General features: G+C 38.6%; 1 protein-coding gene across 1 annotated transcript in view; it reads right to left on the bottom strand.

The window, feature by feature from the left end:
• LOC126251687 (protein lifeguard 1-like) overlaps positions 1–2,640 on the bottom strand; it is a 69,325-nt gene extending 66,685 nt beyond the window's left edge. Inside the window, exon 1 of the mRNA XM_049952274.1 lies at positions 2,447–2,640. Coding sequence (XP_049808231.1) covers positions 2,447–2,486 — 40 coding nt within the window. The 5' untranslated portion in view covers positions 2,487–2,640. The remainder of the gene's footprint in view (positions 1–2,446) is intronic.
• Positions 2,641–12,322: the final 9,682 nt, after the last annotated feature.

Raw genomic sequence — 12,322 nt, 5'->3', positions numbered from 1 at the left:
AAAAACTGCAGGCGTACAATATCAGTGATGCATCAATGAAGCTTCTAGTCACCTGTCCGGTGAATTGAAAACAGTGAACCAAACTTCTACATCAAATTGACAATAAGATCTTAACTTTAAAATCCACAAGTGAAACAGTGACACAGGAGTCCCCCAAGGCTCAATTCTTGGACCCCATTAACACGCACATTGTAAATTACGCTGATGACACCTCAGTTTTATTTCATGGTAAAGATCGTAAGGAACTGAAATTTTCAGCAAGTAATGAAATACTAGAATTAAGTTCATATTTTCATGCACAAGGATTAAAGACCAATGTAAATAAATCCCAGATGCTAATATTTACAACTGGCAGCTCACACCACTCAAGTGTAAATGAGGTATGCGGCATAGTGGCAGAGGAAGCAAATGAGTGTATATTTCTAGTCCATCCGGACTCAAACCTACGTGGGTTGCCCACATTAACGCAGTATGTAAAAAAGTCAGCAATGGGCTGCATCTTCTTAGCCAACTGTCTAGAATGGTGTCCACCCACACACTTAAAACTGTGTAATATGGGACAATCTATCCCCATCTTAGCTACTGTACAGAAACATGGGGTAGTGCTGCAGACATTCAACTAAACAGAGCACTATTGCTACAAAAAATAGAGTTAAGGATTATACATGGACTAGGCTATAAAGACTCTTGCCGTGATGTTTTCAGTCAACTCAAGTTCTTTACCATATACTCTGTATCTTTATACATTAATTACTTTTTTGTCTCACAGAAAAGCACAGAAACTAAATGTTGTGATATACATGACCACAAAACCAGGTCCAAAGAGAATTACTACTGACAAAGAACAAGATTAAAAATGACGGACCAGAGCCCATATACTAATGGACTGATATGGTATAATAAACTGCCAGAGTCCATGAAAAACAGTAGCTAATAACAAGCAATTCAAATCAGAACTAAAAGAATAAGTTTGAGAGCTGTAAAAAAATGTATAAAAAATAATTAGCTGCGTTAATATGTGTAAGATGTAATGTATTTTAACAAACATCAATTTACTGTTTAATTACTACCTGTAAGACTAAGATCTTAATGTATTTTATGTTTGTAACTACATGACATTTGCAAAAGCCATCATATTGATGACTTCATGCAAAACAAATCTAAATAAATCTAAATTTCCATCGTTTTACCATTAGGAATTATTTTTATTTTGGCTCTCAAATATTTTCTAATTAAAGGCATGGCCATCTAGCTGATTGTATTGCACATCACATATAACAAAATATGAAAGTTGGCTGCATAAGCCACTGCTGTGTTAATAGTGATTTAATTAATCTAGTGCAAGTAATAGTGAAGTGCGAACATCAGTGCTAAATTTTCACCTGTTATCACTTCATGGAAGGAACTTTGCTTATTTTTGATTAAGAAAATGAATGAGTACATCTGAGCAAGGTGGTAATGGGTGTAGGGCTACTTTATATACTCTCTAAATTTCCAAGTTTCTGGAATGTGCCAATCACACATATATCTTGGAATTCTGTGTTTCACGAGAGAAAAATCAAGTGTAATGGCTGTACCAGAATTCCTGACAGCTGTGATCTTTCACTGGAATATTATCTGTTACAGTTAATATCACTGTACAATAACTTTTGTTTAATTAAATATTCCTATTTAATTCGTTATACGTACGCCAGTAAACAAGTTCCTTAAATTGTCTGATTATTTTGTCTCTAGAGTGTAAAAAGTGTTTCCAAATACCATTTGAAATTGTTTGGACATGTCTAGATAATTTCCTAAAAACAATGATATAGTAGAGCAATACATTTTGTATCAAAATATAATGTACCAAAATTAATGAATTCGTTCCACGTTCTTTGAGTAAATCTCCAATTACTTTTCAGCAAAAATGTGAGGAAGACAAGATCTGTTACATTTCAAAATTTGCAGATTTGGTTTCACTTTTTCCGGACAGTTTTTTTTTTTATTATTATTTTTCTGAAATTTCCTTCTCAAAGGCACTGGCACTAACATCTACATCATTTTGTAACTGTTCTAATTGTGCAAAATATTTCCTGGCAACTCTCCTAAACATTATAAAGACTCGCTGTGACAAAGACGCTAACAATATGCCGTAATCACAACAGGTGAAACAAGGAAAAAGGAAGTAAAGTGACAATAGAGCTGCAGTAACATCATTAAATGGAAAACGTGAGAATCTTACACAAACGAAAACTTTCTTCCTGGGTTAAAAATTCTATACCAAATTGCACAGCGTATTTCCCATAATGTAACTACATTTCCTACTATCCTCATGCGTGTTCGTAGGATATCAGCTTGGAAAACATCAAACATTCCGGAATAACGTAAATGTACTATTATTTCTTTCATCGAACATGAAGCAACATAATTTAAACAATACAACTGAGCATAAATACATCATACGTACTGTCCGGATCAGTTGATTTACTACCCCCTATACCTGACATTGTGTAAATACACACACTGTTTACTACAGCCGACAGCGTTCAGAGCAGTTCAGCAGTATCTCTAAAAACCTCACAGACAATTAAACAGCAACACTGTCAAAGTTAATAATGCATCTGAAACTGCCATATTTAGGTTTATTCACCCTCGTTGATTCACATTTGATGGATCAGAACGGGAGAGAAGGCAAAAATCAAAGTTTCTCGGGAAGAAAGTTCTGAAGTTAGTAGAGGGGGACGATGTTATCGCTCGCTAACATCATGTTAACAGTAGAGTATTTGATACTTCATCTTTATTTCATTATTTAACTTTGTTTTCGTGGACACCATAGATGTTTCATGGCGACTTATATATTTTTCCATAGAATGTTCTTTCACAAAAAAAGCTATATAACTAAAAGACAGGAAGAACCCACATTTTGCGTAAAGGTCGAGTCGCATAAAGGTGAGCGGAACGTGACGTCGCGTCACACAATTTTCGCAGTGAACGTCACGTCGTTTCAGTCACCTCAACACAACTCGTATTGCGACACTCAACTGTTTTTTCGCGGGAACTGCGCTCTTCGTAATATGTTTCTGAACTTTTTTTCACGCGGGAAGTACGAACACGGTCGACGGTGTTCCGTGAGTGCTAGAGTCCATATTGATGCGAAAATGGCATTTATCGGGCTCAATGGTTTGCATATTGCAGCGATAGCTTTTGTGTTAGAGGAGGAAGAAATAAGTAAGCATCAAATTGAGAAAGTTTCTCCTTGACAACTCCTCTTATTCTGCAGAAGAATTTCCATTACTGTCGTGTGTAAAAGGTGGTATGTAACACTTACTAACTCACATCTGAATATCTTTTTTTCTTTTAAAAAAATTAGAAATGTTCAGACTATAACCATATGTACAAATTAATTTGCAATGTGAATGTAAAATGACTCGTTCCACATCATTACGATTTATCGTCCATAAAGATTCATGGAACATGAAACTAACTAAGAAGAGCGCGACCTACTACAATTACGTCATTAAGTGGTTCATATGGGGAATTTCACACACCCTACAAGGAACTCTAAGAGGAATCGGCATTATGTAAACATTTCAGAATGTCGGAGCACAACTTTTTTTATTGTACGTCAAATGAGGTCCTAAATATCTAAAATAGACACAATTATACGAGCTACCATCACACGTCGAGATAAACTGGTTTGTTTAAGGTAGGTTTGTTTGTAGTACCGTACAATTTTTTTATGTGATAGTCATATCTTCATCAATATCTTTACCTTCAAGGTTTACATGTTTATATATATTGTATTTGGTTATTAATTGTTCAAGTAACCGATCTGGGGATAAGTGCTGAAACCACAGAAACATTGACCCATGATGCTTGCAGTAACTGTTTTACGTACAATGCAAGTGGTTACTAAACAATATATAAGACTGCAACTGTGTACTGTCTTACAATTGAAATAACTGGTTGTAGCTCTATCATAAGTTGCCCTGCGACGTGTCTTTTCTCATTTCTTGATGGTGACAAGTTTCGGACCCCTATGTCCATTTTCAAACCGCCCTACCAACGATTTAGCCAAGATTTTGTCAAAGGGAGGGGTCCGATTTATTAAAGAGGACCTTAAAAAGGCTCATCTTTTTAATTGATTCTGGAAATAAATTTATTTACGTAGATATATATCTGTCTGGAGTTTCCCAACACATCTTTGGTGATCATATGGGCTGAATTCAAAGTGGGACTCATCATTGAAGACAGTTCTACTCCAGTCAATGAGATTCCAGGCCAAATACCTGTCTGGAGACACCTCGGACAACAGTGTGATACCAACCTGACTCCATATGGTCCTACATCCAGAAGTGATATTCTGGGGTGCCATTTCTTTTCATATTTGTCATCCGCTGCACCACAGTGGTACATAGACCACATTCTACGTCCTGTTTTGTGGTCCTTCGTGACAATTCAGCCTGGACTTAAATTTCAGCAAGATAATGCCTGCCCACTCATGGCGAGAGATTCTGCTTCTTGTCTTTGTGCTTGCCAAATCCTACCTTGGCCAGCACGTTCTCTGCCCAATTGAGAACCATCGGATTATTGCGGATAGGGCCCTACAACCAGCTTGGGATTTTGACGATCTAATGCACTAAATAGACAGAATTTGGCACGATATCCCTCAGGAGGAAACCTCACAATTCTATCAACCTGTAGTAAGCCAAATAATTGTTTGTTTAACGGCCAGAGATGGTCCAATGCGTTATTGACTTGCTGAATGTGTGAAGCTGTTTTTCTTTAATAAATCTATTTTTTTGAAATTTAATCATTTGATTGTCTGTGCATGTACATCACATCTATAGATTTCAGTCCCGTTCAAGTTATTCCTCTGTGTCGTTTCTTTTGTCTTAGAGTGTATTTTAATGTTGTATAGCGAAATGAAAATATTATTTCCTTGTACAATACAAGTTATTTAAAACCAGAGTATTCATTCTAAGGGTAGATGCGTCTAGCAACTAAACAACCTGTATTATCTCGCATCAAAACTGAACGTTCTTCGGTGCGGCCTTGATTGCGATATATCGTTGCCAGCAGTGTTTCACTAAGGGCTGCGCAACCTCCCTGTTTTGGAAGCCAGTAACCGTGATGGGCGGCGCATGCGCCGTGTACTGAACGGTGTCCTATATAGGACGTCGAATTGCAATCTTGCATCAGTTCTCAGCGGGACTCATCAGCAGAAGCAGTATTTCCTGAAGATGGCGAACAGTTGGATCGCCAAAATATCGAGTCAAGTTGATTTTAGGATCCGGCAGCAAACCCGAAGAGACTTTCAAGACTTATTACGCCGGGAAAGCCTACGTAGTAGTGATGGGCTAAACTGCGATTTTCCGATATCAGTGATTTCTGTGAATGCTACTTTTCAGTATCTGTTATTCTTAACTGCGATTTGTCGCCGTTAAGAGTCGCAGTTAAGGAACATAGGTCGTGTATCCCTCCGCCACTGCGATTTCTGCTACTTCCGCGATTTCTGCTACTTCTGTGACTTCTGCGATTTCTGCGATTTCTGTGACTTCTGCTACTTCTGCGACTTACTACTGTATGAAAAAGTTACATCTGTCAACACGGAAAATTGCATCGCAACAAACCTGTCATTGGCAAGTATGTTTGGGTCAACAGAAGCGTCCGATCTTACCCGTCGGCTTTGACCCGTGACGTAAGCGTGTTGTGGTGTGTGACGTCATTACGGCGCGGAGTTTGATTTGCGATTGTGGCGTGTTTGTAGATGTGTGTGATTGTGGTGGCCAATCTAGTTTGTGGAGCTGGAACTTTTTTGAGGTAAGTTCCGTTTTTTTTTTTTGGTTATTTATGTATGTTTTGTCTATTGGGTATAGGTTGGAAACATCCGATCTCACGCGTCGGCTTTGACCCCTCACGTAAGGGACCTACACATTGATCTGTAGCGTAGCCCTGAATACGAGGTTAGGTTGGGAGTTTTTTTTTGGAATGCGGCCGCGGCAGCGGCCGCCTACGATTCGAAAATATTGATTTGACACTAATGAACATGTATACGTAATATGAAGCAATTTGATGAACATATTGATCTGTAGCGTAGCCCACTTGAGGTTAGGTTGGGAGTTTTTTTTTTGGAATGCGGCCGCGGCAGCGGCCGCCTATGATTCGAAAATATTGATTTGACACTAATGAACATGTATACGTAATATGAAGCAATTTGATGAACATATTGATCTGTAGCGTAGCCCACTTGAGGTTAGGTTGGGAGTTTTTTTTTGGAATGCGGCCGCGGCAGCGGCCGCCTATGATTCGAAAATATTGATTTGACACTAATGAACATGTATACGTAATATGAAGCAATTTGATGAACATATTGATCTGTAGCGTAGCCCACTTGAGGTTAGGTTGGGAGTTTTTTTTTGGAATGCGGCCGCGGCAGCGGCCGCCTATGATTCGAAAATATTGATTTGATCAATATGTTCATCAAATTGCTTCATATTACGTATACATGTTCTTTAAACACGTATTGGTATTTGGTCAGTTTTGTGATGTTGATTTACTTCGTTGTTTTGCGTGGTTTTGAATGGCGGTCGGTCGCTACATTTCTGTATATTTAGTTTCTCCGCACCCAAAAACCCCTAATTTCCCACGCTTGTCCCGTTACAGTCATTAGGCTTTTTGTGAAACTTGTGTATTTCAGTGTTTACAATACGTATGCGATGTTTTTATATCCGCCATATTGGAATTGTTTATACTCGTTTCCGCGGTATTTGTGACGTCATGGGTCAAAGCCGACGGGTAAGATCGGACGCTTCTGTATTTCCGTATGTTTTACGTTTTTTCTTCCGTTGGCTTTAATTTTGTATTAAAGAAACAACTGTGAAAATATTAATAGTGTAATTAATATGTAAGTAGCCGTACAGTACCGTAATAGTTCGTCTTTAGAAAATGAATTCTAACATATTGTGGAAATACAGAAGCGTCCGATCTTACCCGTCGGCTTTGACCCATGACGTCACAAATACCGCGGAAACGACTATAAACAATTCCAATATGGCGGATATAAAAACATCGCATACGTATTGTAAACACTGAAATACACAAGTTTCACAAAAAGCCTAATGACTGTAACGGGACAAGCGTGGGAAATTAGGGGTTTTTGGGTGGGGAGAAACTAAATATACAGAAATGTAGCCACCGACCGCCATTCAAAACCACGCAAAACAACGAAATAAATCAACATCACAAAACTGACCAAATACCAAAAAACACATTGCTATCCATAATCGGACACTTCCCTTAACCTATATAGCTCAACAGAACCTACCGATCACATCCCCCAATAGAAAACTAAGAAACGAAAGCTTCCCTTACACCTACATACATCGGCAGTTATGCAGTTTAGCAGGTACGGAAAAAATTTTTCATTTTTTTTCAAAATTTGATCATCATGTGTCGTTATGCGGTGGGGGGAGTCTGCAGTGCCCCCCCATCCCCCCACAGGCTTCATTAGTGTCAAATCAATATTTTCGAATCATAGGCGGCCGCTGCCGCGGCCGCATTCCAAAAAAAAACTCCCAACCTAACCTCAAGTGGGCTACGCTACAGATCAATATGTTCATGAAATTGCTTCATATTACGTATACATGTTCATTAGTGTCAAATCAATATTTTCGAATCATAGGCGGCCGCTGCCGCGGCCGCATTCCAAAAAAAAAACTCCCAACCTAACCTCAAGTGGGCTACGCTACAGATCAATATGTTCATCAAATTGCTTCATATTACGTATACATGTTCATTAGTGTCAAATCAATATTTTCGAATCATAGGCGGCCGCTGCCGCGGCCGCATTCCAAAAAAAAACTCCCAACCTAACCTCGTATTCAGGGCTACGCTACAGATCAATGTGTAGGTCCCTTACGTCACGGGTCAAAGCCGACGCGTGAGATCGGATGTTTCCAACCTATACCCAATACACAAAACATACATAAATAACCAAAAAAAAAAAAACGGAACTTACCTCAAAAAAGTTCCAGCTCCACAAACTAGATTGGCCACCACAATCACACACAAATGCACACACGCACACACACACACACACACACACACACACACACACACACACACACACACACACATACAAAAACACACACACACACACACCAACGAAAAAATACTGAACTAAAATAAAAACCCAACCCACCCAAACGTCAACCCAACCATGAACACACCACCAAAGAGCACCACAAATAAAAACAAGACATCTACAAACACGCCACAATCGCAAACCAAACTCCGCGCCGTAATGACGTCACACACCACAACACGCTTACGTCACGGGTCAAAGCCGACGAGTAAGATCGGACGTTTCTGTTGACCCCATATTGTTATGTTCACAGGTACCTGAACTACATTTCAGTCACTCAGTAAAGTGATAACTCAAAATATCATTGTCAACAGATCTGAAGAAATTGCCACTGCGTCTTTAGACCGTTTTCGTCAGACGAGAGGTTAGTTTCTAAGCGTTTCGATGGACTTAATTACTTCAGTGAGATCGTTCTTGCAAATGTGATATTCATTGTAGCAAATATTAGCAATCTACTCTGTCAATTATATTTCTAGTAATTAATGACAGCAAAAATTGTTTAATAATCCTTGTGTTTTTGCAGACACAGTTCTGACTCTGATTACTGGTTGCTGTACGTATCTATCCACATCAAGGCTGTTGGGAGAGACTCGTGAAGATTCAAGACAGCTCTTAGAGGATTTGCAGTTTAAAAGTGAAACAATTGTGAAATAAGTGTGTGAATGATTAAACTGTGTTTTATTGAAGTTGTTGTGCGATTTTAAAGGAATAATAAATGTCAAATACAGTGAGTGAATAATAAAAATCTCATTTTCCACATGTTAAGCCGTCCTATACCCATAATTTTCCGCCACTTACTTATTGGTAAACACTTGTTGGAGAGCGACATGCCCCCCCCCCTCCCCCTTTCTCCCCAATCTTGGTGTGACACTGACCTGTAACATATCCCGAAGTCTACAATATGCATTTTGAGGCTGTTGATATGAAAGTGAGAAGTACAGATCTTCCAGTTAAATCAGGAATAGCTTAAGTGCATTACTTGAAAGTAACACAGGAAAAGCTTACTTATGTAGGTGGTAGTAGTGTCGGCAAAAAGTTCTTGTGTGTGAAGTTGCCATGTAGAACACCAGGTGTAAAACTTTTCTCCCGAGTCTTGAACTGTGTCGGAACAAAAGTGAGGCATTCATATGACTGTTTTCATTTCTCTACACTTATACAGATGTCTGAGTTCTGCTGTGTTAACATTGCAAAGTCCTGTAGGCATGTGGAGTATTAACCAAAACTGTCATATTGGAAGCAGAATCAAACACATTTGTTACGTTACTTGATATTTTCAGGAGAAAATGGCAATGTTGCTTCTTATTAATATAATACATTCAGAGTCACAGCAGTATTTGACCAACCATAACTGATGCTGAATGTGCATGTCGTCATATAATATGAAAGGCTTATTTCAATAGTGGTACAAGTCCATTACCTCCACTTTTCTGTCTATAATGCTTCTAAAATTAGTGATCCAAACAAACATAAATAAAGGTTCATCTCTAGCAAGAAGCCATATGCTTGAATATTTCTGGTATCTCAACTGCAGATTTTTCAGCGCTCATTTAACTTTACGACTCTATATCTCAAAATTAACAAAAATGGACTTGTACCACTATTGAAATAAGCCCTTCATATGCACACACAGCACATCGATCTCGTGAGGCACAAGGCTCTCATAACGAAGTACGTACGTCGGTCAACAGATGACACTAGGAAAAGTATGTTAACTGCGCTTTTTAGTTGCTACTTGCGACTCTTAGTTGCGATTTGTCACAGAAATCGCAGTTTAACTCGGTAGCGAATAGCGTAGTATGAACTTTGCTCAACAGATGGCAGTGCTAACTGCGCTTTTTAGTTGCTACTTGCGACTCTTAGTTGCGACTTGTCACGGAAATCGCAGTTAGACTCCATAGCGTACCGCAGAGATGGACGTAGTACGAACTTCGGCCAACAGATGGCACTGTTAACCCCGCTTTTTAGTTGCTACTTGCGACTCTTAGTTGCGACTTGTCACTGAAATCGCAGAAAGCAGTGCTAAATTCGACCAATAGATGGCTCACGTCTTTGAATGTGAAATACTACTTGCGACTGCTAACTGTGACTGAAATCGCAGTTAGATTCTGTAAAGTTGCTACTGTGATATCTGTGACTTCTCAGTCACTGCGATTTCTAACAGATACGCGATTTCCTGCCCACCACTACTACGTAGTCACTAAACAACCATTTGTTTGAGATGAAAGCGGGCTTCATGGATAGTTAAACGTTTGCTGTAGCTGCAATTCGTCACCACTTTTCTTAAATAACATTAAGTTTGTTTTTATACACTGATAAATACCAAAGAACTTTTTTCATAACTATAGTAAAAGTCTTAGTGCCCCTTCTCTTGCCATGACGTTTAAGACATCGTCTACTGTAAAAGGAAGAGGATAGTGTACTGAGATTAATGCTAGTCCGGTCAACTTTTCATTGCCCATCGTGTACTGCAAGTAAGTCTTCACTCGCTTCATTTTGGAAAATTATCCCTCAGCTTCACCTATTGATACTGACAGGGTCGCAAGTATGTGCAAAAGATATCCTATATTTTGACAAAAGTTCTTGTCACAAGCTTAAAAAGCCAACATAAGTTTAGTAGGGATGAGAGACTTTTCTTGATAACACAATTTCTCACACCATAATGTGTTCTCTGCTTCAAGTTATGTTTGTGATACCCTATTCTCAATAAAAGCTTTCAGTAAAGATAGCTTACTGAAATTCTCCTGATGAAAGTTAATGGGTATCATCATGTTGGTTGAAGGAAAGACATCCTTAATTCGATAAAAATTCTTCTCCAGATTTTAAATGAGTCCATCAGCTACTGGCAAAAGTACTGCTCTCCTACAAGACATTTCAGGAGAGGTCGTGTGAATGGTTATCTCTTTCAGTTAGTTTCTTTACCTGATTTGGTAATTCCATAACAGATTCGAACAATTCTGAAGGCTGATGACTTTTCATAAATCTCATTAAATCATTTTCCCTCCTGTATTCTTCGTTATCGAGCAAACTGGATTTTCTCGTTTACTTATTTGAATTGCAGAGATAGTACTTAAAATTCATGAGTGATAGACGATTGCAAACAAATCTGAAAAATTAATATATTAACAGTGTAATCTGCAACCAAACTCACTTTGGTTATAGTTATTACTAAAGCCAGGATACCATGCAAATTGACGTTTTCGTATGTGTTGATAACACTTCTCAGACTCTGGTATTATTCATTTCATGGCCTAATAATACAATATAACGGTAGTTTTTCCACGCACATTTGTATATTTTGATTTGTTTGTACTTTATGTGACATGTTTTACACTTTAATCCTTCATATTAACCACTTTTTTCTGCCTATAGTGCAAAATATTACTCTATTGTACATAATAGTGCATTTTCTGGGTTTTGATGCATAAAATATGGAATTTCCATAAAGAAAGTTAAACCATTTTATTCGACAATGATCTCAGGGTTTTCACCGAGCAGTGATATAATTCATTACTTAAAAATGTTGTATTCTGGCAAACCACTGTGAAGCACTCATGCTCCAGTCTCCCTTCACCCTCCAAGGCAATTGTACATTCTTCTTATTTCAGTCTGATTTCGAGCGAGGAGGTGATGAGGAATGAATGGGTGCGAATTGCTTGGGACACCATCAATATTACAGACAGGGATGTTGGAATAAACAGATCTGATACTGTTCTGGCTGACAGAGAAGTAAGTACAATTTCTGGTGGCGAAAATGCAAAGAATCTGGAATTATTCATTCTTCTACTTTCCCAAATTTCCTCATTTTAGTAAGCATGTGTCGTTTCTTGCAACGTAGAAAGATCGTTTTCCGCATTACACAATGTCCCAGCAGATAAACATATGAGCATAAATACGGAGAATTTATTGCATGGCTTTTAGTGTAGGGAGTCTCCAAAGAGGTATTTGGCCTGGCTTGGGGGCAGCTTTTTCCATTTAAACAGAGAAGCTGAATCTTTAAGAGAACTTATTCTGTCTGGGAAAAAAGGAATTCAAGGCTAATGGGCTGCGACCCATAGAAAGCATTTGCCTAGATTGAAAACGGGACAGAGACCACAGGAAACCATTGTCAAGAATGTCAGCGGATGAATTCCAACCATCTCGCCTCTCAAACCACGGATTCGCCTCAACTCAGTGGCAGAACACGCAGAGCTACCCCAA

This window comes from Schistocerca nitens, chromosome 4 (assembly GCF_023898315.1).
Source record: "Schistocerca nitens isolate TAMUIC-IGC-003100 chromosome 4, iqSchNite1.1, whole genome shotgun sequence".
Classification (NCBI taxonomy): Eukaryota; Metazoa; Arthropoda; class Insecta; order Orthoptera; family Acrididae; genus Schistocerca; species Schistocerca nitens.
This window is presented reverse-complemented; position numbering and strand designations above follow the sequence as displayed.